The following is a 22,333-nucleotide window of genomic DNA, read 5'->3' as shown; positions in this document are numbered from 1 at the left end:
AATGGAGTCTAGGGTCTCAACAGTTTACCCCGAAACAATGCCTGGCAGGCCTAGATTACCTGACCCCCACCCAAGAGCAGACCATTCAAAGGAAATGCCTGGCATTCCAAGCACTGTAGATAGAAACACCTGCCAACACTTCACCAGGACACCCCTAGACAAATGTCAGCCAATCTGGGGTCTTGAACCTCAGAGACCCCTCACCCTAACCTTTACTACTATAAAAAGCCAATTCTAATTGAGCTTGGGGACTCTCCGGATATTCCAATACGTTGAACATGCAGAGAGACCGAGTTTGCAAACTTGATTAAAGTAAAGGTTCTTTGCTTTTACATATGGGACTCGGTCTCCTTTGTTGGCTTTTGTGAGGACCCACGGATTTGGGCATAACAGTGCAGTCTTGAGAGTCTGACCCCATGTAGTTTATTTTAGGCAGATTTAAGTACAGTTGGGTGAAAAATTTCCTGGTGGTAATAAGTTAATTCTTCGTGCTCAGTAACTGGTATTGGTTCAAACCATGAGACTCTGACTCCCTAGTTATTTATTTATTTATTTATTTATTTATTTATTTATTTATTTATTTATTTATTTATTTATTTATTTATTATTTATTATGTATACAGTATTCTCAGTATTCTGTCTGCATGTATGCCTGCAGGCCAGAAGAGGGCGCTAGATCTCATTACAGATGGTTGTGAGCCACCATATGGTTGCTGGGAATTGAACTCAGGACCTTTGGAAGAGCAGGCAGTGCTCTTAACCTCTGAGCCATCTCTCCAGCCCCCTAGGAATTTATTTTAGGCATAATTTAGGCACAGCATAATTTGGTAAAAACTTATTCTGCTGATAGTTAACTCAATCTCACGTTCACAACAAAATGTACGTAAATCTCTTTGAGGAACAAAGTAAACTAAATAGAGATTGGGTGTGACTACACTGAAGGGCTTTGTAAAGCCTATAAAGACAAGTCCTCTAGATTGACTGAGAAAAACAAATTTATGATGAGGGTCTGGTGTTGGGAAAGTCTCCAGTCACACAGTAGAACCAGGCTAGAACAGGTCACCAGGCTAGTAAACATGTCAGCTCCCAGCCTTCTGGGTGGATAACAGGCATCACATTCCTTCCCTTGAAGTCACAACCCTGTGTGTTTAGCATGATAGGTTCCGCTAGGGCTTGTCTGTGGGCACAAAGACCCCTGAGCAGAAGCCATGGAGAAATGCTGCTTATTGGCCTGCTCCTCGTGGCTGGTTCAGTCTACTTTCTCATACCACCCAGAACCACCTGCCCAGGAGTGGCACTGCCCACTCAACAGTGGGTTGAGACCTCCCCCTCCTACATCAACCATTAATCAGAAAATGCCCTATAATTTGTCCAGGCAATCTGATGGGTCCGTTTCTCAATGGAGGTTCCTCTTCCCAGAAACATCTAGGTTTGTTGTAAGTTGACAAAAGCCAACCAGCACAGTGTCCTTACAAGAATAATAATCACCAGAGACTCCTGTTTTCCTCTCATCTTGAGAACTCCCTGGGGAAAGGCTAGGACACAGGGAGAAGGTAAGTCTACAAGCAAGGGAGAGAGTACTCACAGAAACCAAATTGACTAGCATCTTGATTATGGATGTCTAGCCTTCAAAAGTATGAGAACGCAACCTGCCCCTGGTATGTGTGTCTGTCCCTTCCTCGTTCCCCCCTGCTCCTAGCCAGGGTTCCCGTATCTAAGCCACACGGAATTCTGGCAAGCAGCCTAAGCAGAAAGACAAATGTCTGAAAGCATCAAAGGTACAGTTTCCAAAGGGTCTGTGGCTAGAACTGTGTTTCAATAAAGCCGTGTTAAGTGTAAACATATGTATGTAGGCATTTAAAAATATTATTCTTAGAATGACTTCAAAGACATCACCAGACTGCCAATAAGGCCCATGACGCAAACCCAAACAAAACACCAGACAAAAACAACCCCCAGCCCCGACCTCTTTCTATGGTGCTGGTATGTCTCTCAACTTATTTTAAACCAAAATTTTTACTAGGGCCCAATATAACCCAAGTCTATAACTTTTAACTATATTAGAATCTATTGTTTGATACAGTCATATGGGGAAGAACATTAAACAGAATCCTCTAAAGTATTTGATTTTACCAGGCATTTATATTGAGTATGAGCTACTAAATAACACGATGTAACCTTATGTATAGACATCATATGCTTAGTTTACATGTGCATGTACCATATTGCTGTAGCATACCATGTAAGTCTTTCAAATGACAGCTAGCATCACAGTACATTTGACAAGGAAATGGAACATTATTACGGATTGGGCAGGGTCAACTTCTGCATAGCGGAGCTGTTGATGTTTGAAATGGAAACAGCCGACACACTTAGTGACAATGTGTAGAGAAGATGGCCAGTAAGGGGCACTAAACTGTTCATGAACGGAGAAGCTGGTTTTTCTCCTGTACCAGGCAGGCACTGTAAAGGGGCGATGGTTTCAAAGGAGGTCTAAGGTAACCAAGCAGCCTTTCTTAGAGACTCCATAGCTAGACCAACTCACAAGTCCATTGGCAGCCAGTGTCTGTCGGTAAGGATGTGGAGAAACTGGAATTCTGATCTTTCGGTGAAAATGTAAAAATGATATAGCCACTTGGGGAGCTACATTCCACAAAATCTTAAATGTAGAAATAGCATATGGTCAAAGGATCTGATTTTCTGGGCATTTAACCAAAAGGACTGATCCAATAGAGAGCTCAGAGAGAAACAACATTCCTTACAATAGTTAGGATGTAGCCCAGCCTAAAAGTAACCACCTGCAGTAATTACAATAGTTAGGCTGTAGCAGAGCCTAAAAGTAACTGCTTAGCATAGCTAGGATGTGGCCTAGCTTAAAAGTAACTGCTTGCAACAGTGACAATAGTTAGGTTGTTGCCTCGCCTGAAAGCAAGTACGTACAATAGTTACAATGGTTAGGTTGTGCCTAGCCTAAGAGTTTGACAAGTGACAGAGATAAGTATATATATCAAAATGCTACTTAGTCTCCTACTAAGGTAGGACATTCTACAAAGTGTAGCAGCACAATTGAATCTTGGGTACCTACTATGTGATATGAAGACACAATTATAAAAAAGACAGCTATGCCACAACTCCATTCATAGGAGGTATTTAAAATAATCAGACTCACAGAGTCAAACATTAGTAGGGACTGGATGCAGGAGAAATGGGGAGCTAGTAATTGCAGTTTCGGCCCAGCAAGATGAACACTCTAGAGGTCTGCTATACACGGTTATGCACATGGTAACGCACAGTTTAAAATTTTGTTATGAATTGATTTCATGCAGTGTTCTTAGAAAACAAAACCCAAAACAACCGCTAAACCCAAACCCAAACAAATAATGCTACATAAAATTCCAAAAACTGAGAAACAAGCAGAGGCCAAGTTTGTGTGACCGTGTAAGTAAAATAGCTCCAGAAACAGGGCGTTGAGAAGGCTCAGTGGGCAGGTGCTGGCCACCAAGCCTGACCACATGAGTTCACGTGCTGGAATGTTCATGGTAGAAGGGCAGGACTGAGACCTGCAAGTTGTTCTTTGACCTCACACATAGGCTGTGGCCCTCGAGCCCCTACACACACACACACACACACACACACACACACACACACACACACTTAAATGAATAAAACAATTGTAAGTAAACATTGGTGGGAATTTCCCTTTGTATTGTATTGGCCAATGGAAATAAATTGCAGAAAACAGGCAATATGTAAGTAATATCTGCTTCCAATTATTCATCCTAATGAAAGGTGGCGAGTGCCAGGTGCCTGGCAGCCCCCATTTAACGCACCTAAAGAAAAGTGGGCAGCCAACTAACTCTGCAAGCACCTGACAGGCTTGTGGGTTTAAGTTGGGACTTACTTTTGATTATATGTAGGATTATTACAAATTTTGGAAGGTACCTGACCATAGAGACAAGACATATTTTTAAATATGTAAATATTCTCATCATTTGGTCCCACGATTCCTTTATGGGATTTTGTTCTCGAGTAATAATTCCAAATGAGGAGAATCTGCGTGAAGATGCGTGCCACAGTATTGCTTTTAATACAGAAAAAAATAGTTTAATAATCAGGAAAGTCATTTGCATACTTCTGCTAGCACTGGACTGCAGAGCCAGCTCAGGGTCAAGAGCACTTGCTGCTCTTCCAGAGGTCTGGAGTTTTGCCCTAGTGCCCAGCTTCAGATTCCTTCTCTGGCCTCAGGGAGCAACTCGCACACATGTGCAGGCATACACTCACAAAGACATATACATAAGAATAAAATCTTTTTAAAAATGCTGTCACTAGGGCTGGAGAGATGGCTCAGCAGTTAAGAGCATTGCCTGCTCTTCCAAAGGTCCTGAGTTCAATTCCCAGCAACTACATGGTGGCTCACAACCATTTGTAATGAGGTCTGGTGCCCTCTTCTGGCCTGCAAGCATACACACACAGAACATTGTATACATAATAATAAATAATTATTTTAAAAAATGCTGTCACTAAAGTAGTGACATTAAGAGTTCTAGAACAGCCAGGACTACATAGAAAGACCCTGTCTCAAGGAAACATAAGACGAAAAATAATGCAAGTAAGAATTTACATTAGGTTTCAAAAGTTGCAAACAGAACCTAGCTATGACTTTCGTGTGTGCATTTGAGCATGGCCAGGGCGGAAGAGCTAGGTCCTTTTCCACTTGACCTTGACTTGAAAGAGGCTGTCACGCAGTTTTCCTCTGCAGGCCAGACTAGCTGGCCACTGAGATTATTCCAGGGTCCTCCTGTCACCGCCTCTCACCTCCCCCAAGGAGCTTTGGGTTTCCTGTTTGGGAATTATTTTATTTGGTCGGCAAAGGTTGAAGGTCCAGTACTTGAGTAACACAAATCCTGCCTTCAGGGAACTTAGGTTTGAGTGGCGGGAGGCAGAAATCGAGATAAACCAGCCAAGCGTCATCACCTAGATGAGCACTCAGAGAATAACTTGGATACTGCACGTGCGTACTCTGCGACTGGAGCTCTTCCTTCTGGAAGGAAGGCGTGGGAATTCAGAGCTCGGCTGTCAATCAGGGCGGGGTCTGGCGGCCAAGGCCGCGGTCCCAACGCCGCCGCGGGCGGGCGGGCGTAGTTTGGGCTCGCGCCTACTAGGTGAAGCGGATCACGTGACCCGAGAGGCGGGAGTTGGTGAACGGAGTTTAACCGGGTGCTCGCCGGACCGTGAGACGGGCGGGGCCGAGAACCAAACAAAGCCAACGTCTCCCGAGCGGCTGGGGGCGGGGCCGGCCAGTCGAGTCGAGCCTGCCGGGGCCCGAGCGCAGGCCTTCCGCCGAGTTGATCTTACGTTTGCTGGTCGCTGTGGGCCGCGCGGTCTGCGGTCGGCCTAAGACGCGCGGTGCAATGGCGACCTTTGTGAGCGAGCTGGAGGCGGCCAAGAAGAACTTGAGCGAGGCGCTGGGGGACAACGTGAAACAGTAAGAGCCGCTGGGACCAGCCTCGGGGTCTGTGCGTGGGTGTGCTTCTGGCCCGGGGCTGCCGTAGTCCCTGAACTCCCTCCCCTCCCGGAGGCCTGAGGCGCGTCGCGGCCGCCACGGCTCCCGACCGGGACTCGAGGCTCTGGAGGATTGTCTCCCGGGCTCGCCGGAGACCAGGGATGCCCGCGTGGGGCGGGAGCTGAGCCTGGATGCCAGGGATCCGGTGGCACTGGGGCGCGCCGGGGCGGAGAGCCGGGAAGGCTTCCTGGAGGCGGAAGCCTGCTGCGCTTCGGGGCCAGCGGGGCTGCTGGTGAGAAGCGCTTTGAGAGCGGGTTGGGAAGGGACACAGATGTCAGGGGAAGCCGGTCACCCAGCACCACAGCATCCACAGGGACGGTAGCCCAGCCGGCCGTGGGATGCCCTTTCCAGCTCTCTATATGGATTATCTGATTCTCCAAAGGGGTGTGAGATCGACACAGTACTACTCGGATTTGATAGACAGGGCACCGACACCCCCAGAGGTTAGTTACTCCGCAGAAGCCAGCTGCTAAGGATGGGACCAAGGCTTCTGGTTCCGGTTGTGGGATGCTTCACGGAGGCTGTAAAGGGACCCTCAGGCATCCAGCCAGACTCTCAGGGGTGACAGCTCCTTAAACTGCAGCCTACCGCATCCCGAGGAAGTGCCTCAATCTTTTGGGGACCGGCAACTCTGTCAAACCCATAGTTCCTGGCGTCCATGCAGAAAAGATTGTTCAGAGACGCAAGTGAACGAGAACTGGGGTCTGCTGATGGAAAGGCTCTCAAGACAGGGCACTCAAGAGCGTAGGTTCAGGCTTCTCACCCGGCCTCCGCTTTAGTAAAAGGCTTTTAAAAAGAATAATTATTACTTGTACATTTTAAGCACCAGAGATAAAAGAGATGCCCAGGAAAGGGTAAGACAAACCTGTATGCATTGCAGCTGGGATGGAGAGGGATCCTGGCAGTCGGGGCCCAGGGAATACTAAGTGCTACAGCTCAGGTGGAGGAGCATTCTGGCAGTCGGGGTAGCAATTTACAGCCCTGCTGTAGGGAAGGTTTCCTCAATGTAACAGCTCTGCTTCTGCAGGAGAGGGCTTCCCCAGCAACGTTGTTACAGCCGGTGCTTGAGTGTAACAACTCTGATCTACTTCTAGGGGAAGGTTTCCCCAGCCAAAGTCTTAAGTTTTTTTTTTCTTTTCTTTACATTTTTGTTTTTCGAGACAGTGTTTCTCTGTAGCTTTGGAGCCTGTCCTTGGAACTAGCTCTTGTAGACCAGACTGGCATGGAACTCACAGAGATCCTTCTGCCTCTGCCTCTGCCTCCCGCGTACTGGGATTAAAGGCGCGTGCTATCGCCGCCCGGCTCCCAGCCAAAGGTTTACAGTTCTGGTCCGCTCTGCTCCTCCTTCTCTGGCCTCCCCAGCGAAGTGGTAACAACTCGGCTTTGTTAGGGTAAGGCTTCCCGAGCGAAAGAGTTACAGCCCCACTACACTCGGTCTCTGCTCCGGGGTAACGAAGGTCTTCACCCAAGCCTCTGTTCTAGAGATTTATTGGGAAGGAAGAACCCTAGAGAGTGGCTGCCTTTTCCAGCGTGGAAGAGGAGGAGCAGCAAACGGAACAGGTGCAGGGCTTATATAGGGCTTCTTAGGGGCGGTGTTTTCCCGAGGAGAAGAGGGATTGCTTAGTTTTCCCTGCTCAGGACTTGGTTAGTTGGTCAGGGGCAGAGATGGCTGATTTCAGGGCCATACTGTGTTTCTTTCACGGGCCTTTTTTTGGGGGGGGGGGGGAGGGGGATGGGGCATGTTTCCTTCATTGGCTCTGATTTTAAAAACTGTTTCTTTGGCACTGGTTTCAGGGTCTGGGTTCAGGGTTAAAGCATTTTTGCTGGCTCAGGTCTCAGAACCAGGGTGTGTTCTTTTACTGGCTCTGGTTTCAGGGTTCTTTGGCTAACTTTTTTCCCTACAATACCCAGGTGTGGGCATAGGCTTCTCAATGGAGAGTCACAGCTATCTTAGCAAATGCATTTTGGTGGCTGTCTTTTTTTTGGGGGGGGGTATAATTTTCTTTTCCTCTTTGCTGGTGAGTCACATGGGCTTATATCTGATAAAGAAAAAAAAAACAGGAGCCATTAAGGTTGCACAAGGGATTCCTGTTGGGATGACTAGAAAAATGGCAGGCTTGCAGCTGGAAGGGAGAGGAGGGTCTTAGGCAGGTGTTGTGTTGGAGGCTTTGGTTTCAGCCAGCGAGGGGTTTTGAGCTGACTGGGGCAAGGGGCTCTTTTGTTCTCAGTCTGATCATCCTGCCTTGAGACCTTGACACCAACCTCCACGGGCAGCCAAGTAGTATCATGGAAGGACCCTGAGGTGCAGGGAGGAAATTAAATTAAAAAGTTACTTTAGTAGGTATAAAGGACAGCTTTTTGCCCTCATTAGAGTGGCTTTATGCTTTTGTAATACCGAGTGGTAAAACCTAGGCTTCAAAAGGCCTCCAGGAGAACCATCTCTTTTTCTGTACACAGTGTGTGCTCATAAGGTTCTCGCAGTGAGGGGTCTTTCATGGCTTGGGTATGATTAGCTTTAACTTTGGTTCGCTGCTGTGTCTTCCAGGAACACACATGCATTGGTGACACAGTAAATTCAGGGTTGACAGGAATGTTTTGTAAGTTAGCAGTACTCCCGGTCCATTTGTACAGACCAAAGCTCACTGTGATGTCAAATATGGTGCTGAGTCTAAACTTCATTGATGTGCAATGGGAAATCCACAGGTCTTTGTGCCGGGCGTTAATGATGCAGTATGGAATTGTATGGCATTCTTCTTTCTTTTGAAAAACTGCCTCTTGGTTAAGCTTGTTTTACGAGCACGTTTCCTCCTCCTAAGCATTTGCTGTGCATTGTACATTGTGACCATTTAGATGTGATCCTGGGTATGGGTGAATGAAGCATATCCAGAGTGCAGGGATGGGAACCGTTTACTGTTAGCCAGAGGTCCAGATGTTTAAAACCAAGTCCTTTCTGCTTCTCATATTCAGGGATATTTTCTTTTTGGTGAGGTGTTTAGAAACTCAGTTTTTCTGCCGATTCGATTAAAATGTGAGCTCATTTGAAGGGAAGCATGGTACCCAGAATGGTAATAAGTACAGGTGCCCCCCCCCCCATTAAAAGTGCACATTTAGGAATGAAGCTGCCATGCAACTTCTGGAGGGCAGCTTTGAAAAGGTGACTCCAGAGAAGGGAAGGCACAGCTGTGCCTGTTGTGAGTCAGCCCCGGGCCCACACCAGCCTCCTTTTAGGGAGAAAGGATGTTTCTTGTTGGTCTTCTGCATCTTGGGTGTGTCCATTTGCTAAGCCTGCTGTGACAAAATGCCACGGGCTTGTTGCGTAGACCACAGAAATTAATTTTCTCACGGCGCTGGAGGTTGCAAATCCAAGGCCAGGATGCTGAAGGGGAGGGTTTCTTCTGAGACTTCTGCAGCCTCTCTGCAGGACTTTGGAGTGTCTTCCCCCTTTCACAGTGCTGACTAGATTAGAAGGTGATTAGCAATCACCTTCATGGGCTCATCCTAACTCAGTTACATCTTTATAAAGGCTTCGGCCTGGGCCTGGGGCTTCCCCAGAGGAACTCTGGGAGTCTTTCCACAGCTCGCCATTGACACTGGTTTATAAACTTCTTTCTTGGGAATTGGAGCAGCTAGAGTGACCCCGGGGACAGAGGCAAAAGCCTGTGGTTTTAGTGTTATTTCTCCATCTGCAGATACTGGGCCAACTTGAAGCTGTGGTTCAAGCAGAAGATCAGCAAGGAAGAGTTCGACCTTGAAGCCCACAGACTCCTCACACAGGACAACGGTAGTCCTTCATTTCTCCAAGTTTCTCCAGACTTACAATAAGTACTTTTGTTTTTGATGTGTGTAAGGTAATCTTAACAATATTAGTTTTAAAAGTTAACTGTAAAGAATGGTAGAGAGTGGGGGAGCATGAAAGTATTTATAAGCTAGGCTGGAGTTTTTCTTACGTTGAAAGCACTCTGACTTGTGACAACCTTCCTTTTTTCCAGTCCACTCTCACAATGATTTCCTCTTGGCCATCCTCACGCGTTGTCAGATTTTGGTTTCTACACCAGGTAAGGGAGTGGGAATGTTTCCAGTGTGGCTCACTTGGCAAAGCCGGGCAGCCCTGGGACTTAGCTTCCTTCACGAGACACCACTCAGGTTCGCAAAGGAAATGTTCTCAAATTCCCCAAATTATCTTTACAGATGACTTCCCCACATTTATGACTTTTATTCCTCACTCAGCTTGTTACATTCGAGATGACGTAGTGAGAGGGTGGACTCAGGATCCCTTCAGGAAATGAAGGTGGGGGAGGGGGTGGCCAGGAGCTGAGCTCAGAGCAGAGCAGCACGGGGAAAGTTCAGTGCTTATTTGGCACAGTGTTGGCAAAGACTAAGTGTGACCGGTCATAGGTAGAAATTGGGCTTCTAAGGTGACATCAATTGTTTATGCACTTGTCCTTCAGCCAGCTGTAGTAAGGCAAAGGTTAAGTAAGTGCTTGAAAGCTTCACTTGTGATAAAGCTGTCTTAGACCTTGTTAAAAACCGAGGATCTCAGTAGTCCTCATTGTCCGCTATGTTCCGTGAGTCTGGTTTTATCCCAGGCTTTTTTAGACCCAGGCCAGCTGGCCTTGGTGAGTTCCCCATAGAACATCCCCATTGTCTCAGTGTGTGGGTGCACCTCTCGCTGTCCTGAGTTTCTTGCTCGTGCTCTCTCTCCTTCTGCTCCTGATTTGGACCTTGAGATTTCAGTCCGGTGCTCCAATGTGGGTCTCTCATGGGTTTTTGATCCCACTGCACGTACTAGCTTTGTGGGAGCCTAGGCAGTTTGGATGCTCACCTTACTGGACCTGGATGGAGGTGGGTGGTCCTTGGATTTTCCACAGGGCAGGGAACCCTGATCACTCTTTGGGCTGACGAGGGAGGGGGACTTGAGCGGGGGAGGGGGAGGGAAATGGGAGGCGATGGCGGGGGGAGGAGGCAGAAATCTTTAATAAATAATTTTAAAAAAATTGAAAAAAAAAAAACAAAACCGAGGATCATGGGCACTTGCTGCCTCTGTGGATTAAGTCAACTTTTTTTTTTGGTCAAGCAAAGTGTGAGTCTAACTATCTTAAAAGTCAGCCAGGAAATGGCTGGTGTTTTGTATTATCCCTTAAGAGTTTTTGCTTTTATTGCTTTTACTTATGTGTTTGTGTGCAAAGTGAATATAGTTAGAAGTGGCACGTCCCCTTGGAGCTGGAGTTCTGGGCAGTTGTGAGTCACCCAGGTCTTCTGCAGGAGTAGTACATGCTTTTGACTGCCAAATCAGCGCTCCAGCCCCTGTATCATACCTCTTTATCATTAGAACTAACTTGGATTATTTGTTACGGTCTAACCATCTAATTCTCTTAGAGAAGCTGTGGATGTTGAGGATAGTGGATAGTGGTTGTTCTTCTGAAAGGTCAGCGCTGGAGACAGGGTGGCTCCCCAACCCTTTCCCACACGGTCACCACACATACTCCGTGGTTCTGTTTAACTTAAATAGAAGTGGACTTTAGCCAGATTTTTTTTTTATGTATGTCTAAAGTTGGATCATAATGATAATCTCCTGTGCCTGAACGGAAGAGCCAACCTTGTGAGGACCGGCTCTTTCTTGGTAGACATGTTGAGAGTGCCACACTCCCAGCAGACAAGTGCAGTGGGCAGAGATAATACAGGCTGGTGGAAGCAAGGAATGAACTCAAGATTGGATTTTGTCACCAGTATAAGTGATACTTGATGATTATTAGCTTTTACACTTACAAAATAGATACAGGAACAAGAAAAACAGGTGAAAGTATATGTAAAGTAGTACATTTCCTAGTGAAAATGGCATTAATAAGCATATACTTGGCTGATTAATTAAATAAAAACTCAGTATTCTTGAATATATATTGATTATACAATTTTAATAATATACATTAAGTTAGATAACTTAATCTTCACAGCCACTCTTCAGGGCATTGTTAGCTTCTTTAATAGGTACAAAAATAGGCATCAGAACAGAACAAAAATTTAAAACTTTACCCAAGGCTCTGTCTATTTACATGGTAGCCTTGGCTTAAAGCTGGTCTTCAGTGCTGTGGGAACCCCCTTTCTCTGGGCCATCTTTTTCCCTTTGTGTCCTTACCCTGCTCGCCACCTACATAGCAGCTTCTCCATGTCCCTGCAGTCAGCACTTCCTGCCGGCACCTAGGATTCAGTTTTAACTGCAGGAGTAGGTTTCTTTGGGAAATCATTCAACTGTAGAACCCAGATTATACCCCCCCTCCACCAAGTTTTAATAACCATCCCTCCAAAAACAAAATAGAACAAAGCAAAAACTCTAACCCATTAAAATGGTACTTACTGAGGGTGGGGCTGCTCATTGGTTAAGAGCGCTGGCTGCTCTTGCAGAGTAGCAAGCAGTCTAGTTCCCAGCACCCAGTGGAGCTCACAACCATCTGTAACTCCAGTTTCAGGAGATCTGACACCCTCCCCTGGGCTCTGAGGGTACTGGGCATATTTGTGATACATACGTGAACATGCAGGTAAACATTCATACTCATAAAATAAAAATAAATAAATCTTAAAAGCATGGTATATCCCGTTACTACAATTACGAGTATTTCTTTTCTTATTCAAGGTTTGGTGGTGAGGCTTGAGAAATGGCTTGGTGGTTAAAAACACATACTACTCTTGGAGAGGACCCAAGTTTCATTCCCAGCACCCATGTCAGATGGCTTACAGCTAGCTTCCTGTAACTACAGTTCCAGGGAATCCAAAGCCCCCAGCCTCCTCAGGCACCTATAGTCATGTGTACATCTCGCTCCCACCCCCCAGAGACACAAATACATATTAAAGAAAAATTTTAAAAACTGTTTTGGAGGAGTACTTTGAAATTACTATTTTGGAGGCATTTTTTCCAAGTGTAAAACACACTCTCACACATACACACATGCATACATACACACATGTACATAACACACACATGTACATTAAACACTGTTCATAGCTCTGAGAAAGTCAGCACAGACAGTTGGTAAAGGCTGCTCCTGACTAGATGCTGCATCCCAGTGCATCCCCTGCTGTGCTCTGTTCTTATGGGGAGTCGTCCATTGTCCCTCGTTGTTGCTCACACCTGTCTCTGGTCTGTCAGCTTCAGTGTCTGTCTCTTTACTACATTACCCTTGTGCTTTGAGTGTTCCTCAGCTTCTCTGGGCTTTCTGCTTAATATACTCCCGAATGTAGCGGCTTTGTAACATTTTCTTGTTTGATGGATACATGTGTTCTCAGACTTTACTGGAGATACCCCATGCATATGGGTCAGTCCTTTTACTTTCTGTCTAGAATATCTGCTCTGATTTTTAGCTGATTTGTTTTTGTTTTTAACTCATGTGCTATTGTTTGGATGTGGTTTGCTCTTCATGGGTTAAGTATTGGGATCTTACATTTCAGTGTGTGGACGGTAGTGAGGTGGTGGGAAGTTCTTAGGCACTGGAATAGCCATCTTCAGAAGCAAGATGAGATGAATGTATCTTGTACTCCTGATTATTTGTGTTTTTCTCTTTGGATGAATAATTTTGCTACATGAACTCCTGAGTTTCTTTTTGGGGAGATGGAATAGTATGCCAAAGTTTGGCTGTGCAGCCCAGGCTGGTCTTGAACTTGGAATCTTTCTCCTTTTCAAGTGCTGGGATCATGTGCCACCATGCCAGTTACTGCTGCTCTTGGGAGAGTAATCAGGTTGTTATAAGAACAAGCCAGATCCCTGATTATATCTTTTTGACTTTCCTACCCCTCAAAAATCTTAAGTATGTTTCTTCCATTGGCGAATATTCCACAGTACCAAATATGATCAAGTGTCTACTCGGTGCTATCCATGTGGAGATTTTGCTATAGAGTGAGCCGACAGAGCCAGCTGCTAGGAAGGGGTATATGCTGAAAGCATTGGTCTAGGAAACTGGCGTCCATACTGCCTACCTTAGCAGGTACCAGACATGCTGAGTATGGCTTGAGAAATTGTCGTCATTGTCGTCCCCCTGCCAGCTCATCTTCATGTTGTGTACCTGTTCTGTACCATCCCGTGCTTGTAAGTGAGCAGAGTTGCTTTGTCGGCATGGGAACTGCATCTGCACAGAAACCTGCACGTGGTTTCGTGCTTCATTGCTGTCTTCATAGTACAAGGAGTTCTACATTTTAAAAATGATTATTTTTATTGTTTGAGAATTTCATACTGCATATGATATATTTTGATTAAATCTACCCCCATGTTTTTATTTCATACTGATCTAGTCCATGGGAGTGAGGAAATGCACGCATGTGGGTAATTTTTGAACATAGACCTTGTGTTAATAGTGACGTTTAGGCTTTCCAAGCCCTCCTTACTTCTGTGGGTCTATGTTAAGCTGCCTCTGCCTATCCTTGCAGACTCACAGCCTCACTGGCTAAGCTTTGTAAGACCTCGTTAGTCCACCTTGGGACTTGTTGAGACTTCATTTCTTTATTTCTTGTGGGTCGCCTTCCTTTACTTTTGGTTTTAGTCAGGTTTTGAAAAAGAGATATATAAATGTGTTCAGTTCACCAGCTTGGACTACAGCCCTCTAAAACATTAATTAAAAATAAAGGACTGAGCGACGGAAGCAGAAGGACCTGAATTTGGTCCTCTTGAATCCATGTCAAAGGCAGGCGTTGCAGCATCTGCCTATAATCATCTGCCTGTAATCTCCATCGGGAAGGCAAGGAAGGGAAGAGCTTGCTGGCTAGCTAGTTCAGCCAACATCTAGCTCTAGGTTCCGTGAGAGATCCCACCATGATAAATAAAGTGGAGAAGAGATTGAGGAAAATACTGGACATTCCCTCTGGCCTCTGAGTGCATGCACACAAACGCCCAAGCACACACACATGCTTGAACACATTAAAAGAAAGTTTTGCTTTTCTCAAAAATATAGTTAGAAAACAATGTGATATGGGATTTGTCATTTTATATAAAGAGAAGATTAAGATTTGAGCTTCATTATTTAAATTTTCATTACCCAAATGGGCCATGCTTTTAATCTCCAAATGAAGAAAAAAATGGTTGTTGTGATTTTTTTTTTCACTCTGGCTATTGTCTTTTACACTGTGACTCTTATTTTTTTGTCTTGTAGAGGGTGCTGGATCTTTGCCCTGGACAGGGGGCTCTGCAGCCAAGCCTGGAAAACCCAAGGGCAAGAAAAAGCTTTCTTCTGTCCGTCAAAAATTTGATGTAGGTCATTCTTCAATAAGGTCCTGGCAGCTACAGTTATCAGTACTAGTGTGATAAAGCAGCTATGGCATTGGGGGTAGGGGCAGGGTTGATGAGACAGGGTTTCTCTGTGTAGACCTGGCTGTCCTGGAACTCAGAGATCTGCCGGCTACTGCCTCCTAAGTTCTGGGACTAAATGCACCACCACGCCTGGCTAAGTAGCTGTGATTTTAAATATTACCAGTGGAGTTGAAGAAAAAAGATTGTAAATACATTTTTGAAATGCTTTCTTGTCAGTGTTTACAGTATGTCATTAGCATGGCAGAGTTTCCAGTGATTGGAAGCTGGGCTTGTGTTCTCTCATCATTCGAGGCTCAGAGCAAAGGCATCTGGGAGCTTCTGGTAGGCTTCTGTTGAAATCTAGCTCCACTCTGAGCCCTTAGAGATCTACTGTATAGAGACTGTGAGGCATTTGGCTATAAAATTTGTAAACCTTTGAAATGTATGTTCTTAGGTAGGAAGGGAAGTTTTCCAAAAGTTTCTCATCCTAGGCTTGCCAGGATGCCTTATGTCAGTAACACTATTCAGCCTGGGGTCTTCCTGTCTCCAGAGGCTTACCTGGGTTGAAATGTGTTGGCTCTGTCACAGCTTTATACTTAGGAAATGGAAAAATGCTGGTATTGTTTTTATAATATATACATGGAAACTGTCTCCACTGCAAAAGCAAAAGTACCAGGAACAAGTCTCCCAGTGATGGTAGAGTATATGTATTTCACAGGGACACTGAAGTGTTGACAAGTGAACAAAGGTTAGGCTGTGTGTTAGGAATGCAAGCAGACAGTTACAATAAAGAGCTGCATCTGTCCCATAGCATTAGCTCGGAGTATTTGTCAGAGTTATCATTTGGTTTGTTAGGTTTTGCAAATCCTCACTGAAGCATCAATTATATGTCTATACTTTCAGAATCTAGTTACAATTAAACTTCTGTGATTCTCTGAATACAGTTCTGTGTCGTCTCTTCCGATTGTTATTTTTAGCATAAGGCCACCCATTTTGTCATCACCAAGGTACTGAATATAACAGTGGCTATGGGCGTGGAGATACACAGCTGTATGCAATCCCAGCTTTCTGGAGGCTGAGGCCTGTCTAGGGTATTAAGTATAGAAAGACTGTTTCAAAAAAGCCAAAGAAGAGTCTGATGTGTATACAGCCATTGCTTTCTTGACTCACTGTGTAATGGTTTGCATTTACAATCATTTGTATGTGATTTATTTTTTGTAACTTTGGTTTGAGCCTAGCCTTTCATGACTGAGCCATTTCTCCAGCCCACGATTCACTTTTTACTTTGAAGATTTTAATACCCTGTGGTGTAGTTTTGGTGGGCTTGCTTTGTAGGTCCTTGTTTCCGGTAGACGGGTGTTTTCTGTTTGTCCTGTTACTTGCTATTGAAGTAAATAATTTTGAGTCTCCTTATTCAGCATAGATTCCAGCCTCAGAACCCCCTCTCTGGAGCTCAGCAGTTTGTGGCAAAGGATCCCCAGGATGATGATGACTTGAAACTCTGTTCACACACGATGATGCTTCCCACACGGGGTCAGCTTGAAGGGAGGATGATCGTGACAGCCTATGAGCACGGGCTGGACAACGTCACTGAAGAAGCCGTTTCTGCTGTCGTCTATGCTGTGGAGGTGGGTTTGCTGGTGGTAATGATTTTTATAAGATGTATGTGTTTTAAAATGATACCGATAGGAAGGAACTGAATGCCACTCAGTTTCATATCTGTCGTCATTAAGAGAAACACGTCATACTTCGCAACCGAAGAATTACCTTTAGTTGACAGAGGTTTTCCAGAAAGATTCCTTGCAGCATCCGTACTTTTGCTTTTCTCTTTTTAAATTTGTTTTGTCGACACACAACAGTTTTTAAGCAAAAACAGAAATCAGAAATTCTAGCGGTTCAAGTCACTTGTGTTTGAGGTAGTGCTGCATTGAAAGAGTGGGCATTTGAACAGTGGATTGTTTGACCCACTATTTCTTTATCACTTAGTATTCGACAAAATGTACATTGCACTGATTCCAGACAGTACTCAAGTACTATAGGTAATTTTCTGGGTCTCATTTTCCTCATAGTCATTTCTGAGATAATATTTACACTAGAAACATTGAATAAGTTCTATATGAAAACCTGTATTAAATTGCAAAAGGATGTCTTGATAGCAGAAGCCGTACTGGTATAAGTGAAATGCTGAGTCTGCTCCTGGCTCCCCGTGCTAACATATGCTGGAAGGGTCCTATTTTCATGCTCCCCAACTAGCTCTAATGCACTTGGTTCTTCTATTTGTTTGTTTGTTTGAGACAGGGTTTCTCTGAACAACAGGTCTGGTTGCCCTGGAACTCTCCCTGTAGACCAGGCTGCCCTTGAACTCACGGAGATCCACCTGCCTCTGCCTCCTGAGTGTTGGGATTGAAGAAGACATGTGCCACTACTCCCTGCTACTTGGCTCTTCTAGAGGTGATGAGAATTGATAGATACGTACAGTATTCTCTGTTTGTAGAGCTTTTGAGAGCAAAAGATTTTGGTAACCAGTGAATACCAGATCTTAAAACTTTTGTCTCATTTTAAGTCAAATTCAAAGTTAAAGCCTTAGAAAAATTACTTTACCAAAAAATCTTTTCTGAGAAGCATCCACTTAATGCATGTGGAGCGGTAGAGAGTGCTCACCTCGCACAGGAAGCCCCATGTGATGCTCAATGTCAGCACTGCAGCCTGTGAAATAAAACCCACCGCAAAGAAAAGCACTGCATGGGGAGCAGCCTCTTTAAAGAAGCAAAGTGAAGCTAGCACACCCTTCCCTCCCCCATGCATTGGCCTGGGCTCTTTTTCATGAGCGTTTGTTGTTCTACATCACCAAATGTAAGGACTGTTTGGAATGGAAGGACCGCTTGGCAATGGACGTCTTATAGTTTGTTTTTGAGCAGCTATTGCTATTTTCTTTTGTTTTTCAGAATCATCTCAAAGATATACTGACATCAGTTGTATCGAGAAGGAAAGCTTACCGGGTACGAGATGGCCATTTTAAATACGCCTTTGGTAGTAACGTGACCCCACAACCATACCTGAAGAATAGTGTGGTGGCTTATAACAACTTGGTTGAAGGGTGAGTGGCTTCTTACTCTTGTAGTGATCCTTTGCTGCTTGGTCACTGACCTTATGTGAGAGGCCACAGTAAAGAACTGGTTATTGTGTTTCTGCGAGATTTGACATCAGTGTAGTTATTCTTAAGTTGCATACGTTATAGTGAATTATTTTAGTACCCTTTTAAAACCAGAAGCGATTGTTTGATTGTCTCTCTCTGAGTGGGATGGAGTAGTCCCTCGGGTAGTGTTTCCTGATGGTGGCCTCTGCCTGGTGAGGGGTGGCCTGCTCATGGCCTAAAGCTGGGTTTCTGATGCTGGGAAGAGGACGAAAAGTGGTGGATGTTTGTTGTCCATGTCTGACGCTCATGGCTGTAGCTCAGTCGTGGTCTGCACGCTTGTCTGCTTGTTCTCAGCAGAATGACCTCTGTCCACCATCCACTCGGCCTCCAGGGCCACCTTCAGTTCTCAGCCACCCGTTTATGAGTTGGTTCGGGTTATCTCTTTTTTTTTTTTTTTTTTTGGTTTTTCGAGACAGGGTTTCTCTGTGGTTTTGGAGCCTGTCCTGGAACTATCTCTTGTAAACCAGGCTGGTCTCGAACTCACAGAGATCCGCCTGCCTCTGCCTCCCGAGTGCTGGGATTAAAGGCATGTGCCCCCACTGCCCGGCTAGGTTTGGGTTATCTTTATCCCACAACATTTAGTGTTAGTTTTAACCTTTTGGAAAAGAGCTCGCAGCGGTTTTCTTTGTGGTTACTGCAGTGGCTATACATCTCCAGAGACTGGCTTTCGTCTGTCTTGTGATCTGGCTAGTGGCTGACAGGAGGACAGAAGTGACAGTAAACCAAGGTCAAAGAAGGCATTGAAGGCTAGGAGTGCTGGCAGGAGCAGCAGTGGTGAGATAATAGAGGACAGATACTGACTGCAGGGGAGCTGGCAGCACATGGAGAGGGGACGCTGTGGCCATCCCAAGGCTGTAGAGACATGGTGATGAATGAATGTCATTTCAAATTAGGGTTCCCTGTTTAGGTTTCCATCTGTGGTGACATACCTATTTGGAATTGTTTCATATTTAAGTCATCCTCTCAGGAAAAATGAAAAAAAAAGTGGTTCCTTGTAGTGAGGTGTGCTGGGAGTTGGCGCTGACGGCTTTGCCCTGAAGCCCTCCCTTCCTGTCCCAGTTCCAGAAGCTGTTGCTCCAACAGAGCTGCTCCCATCTGCTGCTCTAAGCCACAGCTGCTGCCCCACTCTTTGCTTTGCCTCCTTGTATATCCCTGGCAACTGTGTATTACCTCATCTGTACAGATGTAAAGCCAGGCTGACTTCTCGGCTTGTCTTCTATTTGGCCTGTTTTGGGAAGTTAGCAAGATCTGGGTGGCGTTTTCCCCATACTCCCATTTTGCCTGCTACTTTTAAGCTTGTTATCAGTATGATTTGCCTTCTCCATAATTGAGTTTCATATTCCTTCAGTTATACTGCTTTTGTTGTTGTTGTTTATATGCATGTTTTGTTTTATTTTTCCAAACTAGAAACTCTTGAGGGGAAACAAGCAGTTTGGTTCAGTACCCTGAGCTAAGTTAATCTATTAGTATTGTGGGAAGCGGGAGTAAATATGGCTGCACTATACTGTTTACTCCTGATACATGGGACCCTTTAGAAATTAAGATCATGGAGTCTATTTATATAGTGGTGGGTTTTTGCTTAATTAAAGATATTCAGAATGAGGTGTGTTCCAGAGAGCCTCTCTATTCTTGGTTTCACTTATCTCTGATCTAGGGACTGAAAATATTTCTTTAAAAACTTCTTTTCTAGCCCTCCAGCCTTTTCTGCTCCCTGCGCCAGTCAGAATCCAGCTTCTCAGCCACACCCTGACGATGCTGAACAGCAGGCGGCGTTCCTGTTAGCATGCTCTGGGGACACTCTACCTGCGTCCTTGCCTCCAGTGAACATGTACGACCTTTTTGAAGCTCTGCAGGTATTTCTTGGCTCCTGAAATTTTCCCTTTTACCTAGATTTATCGACACATTACTGACTAATGACTCTACCAAGATGCTAGCTTTCCCACTTTACTTGTTTTTATGCTCTATAGTAGAAACCTCATTTCAAAATCCCAACCCTGTAGTCCTCCTAAATTATCTCTCATCCTTTACCTTACTAAAACAAATATCTCATTCCCATAGTCCTTTTTTTTTTAATTTTAAAATTTAAATTGCCATGTGTGTGTGCACGTGGGTGCAAAGTGTCATGGCTTGTGTGTGGTCAGAGGACAGCTTTGTGGGTCATTTCTTTCCTTCTGCCTTTGCTGGACTTACCTTCTCCCTGCTGAGTGACCCCCAGAACCATCTAGTTTTGTTATCTGATGAGGGATTCACTATGTTCTGATTTAAAGTTTATAGGGTACCTCAGTCATGAGAAGTTTTTAAAAATATAGTTTATACTTTTGAATGCTGGGAAAATAAGTCTATTGAAGTGTAATAGAAACGGTGATTTTGAACTCTCAGGTGCACAGGGAAGTCATTCCTACACATACTGTGTATGCACTTAACATCGAGAGGATCGTCATGAAACTCTGGCACCCCAGTCACGAAGAGCTACAACAAGACAAAGTCCACCGCCAGCGCTTGGCAGCCAAAGAAGGACTTTTGCTCTGCTAAATCAGGGATGGAAGATTTAGGACCATCACTAAATTAATTGGTTGCTGAAAATTGCAAGCTTTTGACTCCACATTTCAAAACTGAAGTGTATAATGTGTGTATGACCTTTCCTATGGAAATGTGACACTGACTGCATTTTGTGTTGCTACTGTGAAGCTATTAATAGATGCCTGACTGATGATGACCTGGGTGTCTGTGTCCCCAGGTATAGGAGCAGCCATTCTTCTGTACCTGAATAGGGAGATTGAGGCAACTGAGGTGTAGTGTCTGGTCTATGGTAAGGTAGGTGACATGCTAAAATAAAGATGCTGTTTGTAGCACAGTCCCTATGGTTAGGAGGGCTGCATGTTCAGTGATGTATGTGTTGTATCTGACAGTGAAAAAAATCTACTTTCCCTGAAGAACTATACTCTGCATATTGGTGGAATAACCTAATGTTAGTCAGAATCTCCGTTAGTGACTAGTTAGCAGCTAGAGAAGTTTCCAGGCAACCCACTGTTTTCACCCCAGAGAACAGGATTTGCATTTGTGGTGGTTTTTGTTGTTGTTGTTAGTTTTTTTCCCTTTTAATACTCTAGTCCAATTCTTAGAATGCAGTTATCCTTGTAATTCAGTTGTTTTAGCTTTAGTGTGTCTAAAGGCTGGTGGACAAGCCTGTTAACCCTTTAGAAATGTTTTCATGAAATCTTACAAACTGCTGATTTTCATATTTCTACAAAATGTTTTACTCTTTCAAGTGGTACTATGATCTTACATTTGACAGTGTTACTGGTAACCAACTTGTTTTAAAGCGATGTTACTTTTCATTCATGTAGTATTGATGGATAAATTAGACATACAGATGGGTTATCAGAGACCTAAGCAGTAGATACATGTATTTTTGTGTGTTCCTATATCTGGATCTGTGGATTTGATTTTGTATTTTAAATGTGACAAATAAACATTTTGGGAGATTTCGGTTTATTCAAATAAGCAGATATGTACTATATAATCTTATACTGGTTTTTTGAGACATGCTCTGTAGATCAGGCTAGCCTTGATCCACCTGCCTCTGCCTCCCAAGTGCTCAAGTTAAAAGCTGTGCCACCACTGCCCAGGCAGGTAAGGAATATTATCTTTCATAGAAACAGGAAAAGTCCAGTCATATGATATCTTGGTTCAAACTTTAAAAGAATATTAGGCATCCGACAAGGCAGGTTCCCATTAAGGTATGCATTTAGTGGTATGTGGCCTAAGATTAAAAAAAAAAAAAATCAACAGCTTAAGTTGTTCTTGGTACAAACCTTTTCGAGTGTTAGGTGGGTGATACTCAAGAACTTTTAGGGGTTGAAAGGGTTTGAAGTGATAGGTACACACATAGTGGTCTTGTTTTGAACTGCTGCTATGTGAAGGGCTCATGCTGCCTAGTGGGTGGTGTGTGTGTCTGGAATGGAGGATTCCAAAGGGTTCTGTGTAGCAGAGGAGGTTCTAAGCTGTAGACTGTTCACTGTGTTAGGCCCTGGCCTTCACTTAGTCACTAACCAGTGGGACCACAAACTCCAGAATCAATGCAATGATTTTACCTTATTTTGAGGTCTACACTCACATCTGTCTTCCATGCCAGTTGTCAAGGGATTTTCTGAAGTGGGGGATAGACTTGGCGGTAAGGCAAGGACATAAGAATAATTAGGATATTCAAGAGTTTCTACAAAAGATTGCAAACTGTGTTCCACCAAAGGCTGGCTCCTTTTGATACCTCTGCCAGTCACAAGTCTATGTGCAGTCTCCTATAATT

The 22,333-nt window shown here is 44.5% G+C and overlaps 1 protein-coding gene across 1 annotated transcript; it reads left to right on the top strand.

Moving 5' to 3' along the window:
* The first annotated feature begins 5,238 nt into the window (after positions 1–5,238).
* Tada1 (transcriptional adaptor 1) lies at positions 5,239–21,528 on the top strand. The gene is made up of 8 exons (XM_005370086.2): positions 5,239–5,485; positions 9,253–9,344; positions 9,553–9,618; positions 14,695–14,792; positions 16,250–16,459; positions 17,777–17,928; positions 19,718–19,880; positions 20,407–21,528. The coding sequence occupies exons 1-8, from the start codon at positions 5,412–5,414 to the stop codon at positions 20,557–20,559; spliced, it is 1,008 nt and encodes a 335-aa protein (XP_005370143.1). The 5' UTR covers positions 5,239–5,411; the 3' UTR covers positions 20,560–21,528.
* Positions 21,529–22,333: the final 805 nt, after the last annotated feature.

The sequence above is a fragment of the Microtus ochrogaster genome, unplaced genomic scaffold, assembly GCF_000317375.1.
Source record: "Microtus ochrogaster isolate Prairie Vole_2 unplaced genomic scaffold, MicOch1.0 UNK70, whole genome shotgun sequence".
Lineage (NCBI taxonomy): Eukaryota > Metazoa > Chordata > Mammalia > Rodentia > Cricetidae > Microtus > Microtus ochrogaster.
This window is presented reverse-complemented; position numbering and strand designations above follow the sequence as displayed.

Coding starts and splice junctions, on each gene's coding strand:
- Tada1 (XM_005370086.2), top strand. CDS start 5,412: ATGGCGACCTTTGTGAGCGAGCTGGAGGCGGCCAAGAAGAACTTGAGC. Junction 14,793..16,249: donor CTGTCCGTCAAAAATTTGAT/GTAGGTCATTCT, acceptor CTCCTTATTCAG/CATAGATTCCAGCCTCAGAA. Junction 17,929..19,717: donor TATAACAACTTGGTTGAAGG/GTGAGTGGCTTC, acceptor CTTCTTTTCTAG/CCCTCCAGCCTTTTCTGCTC.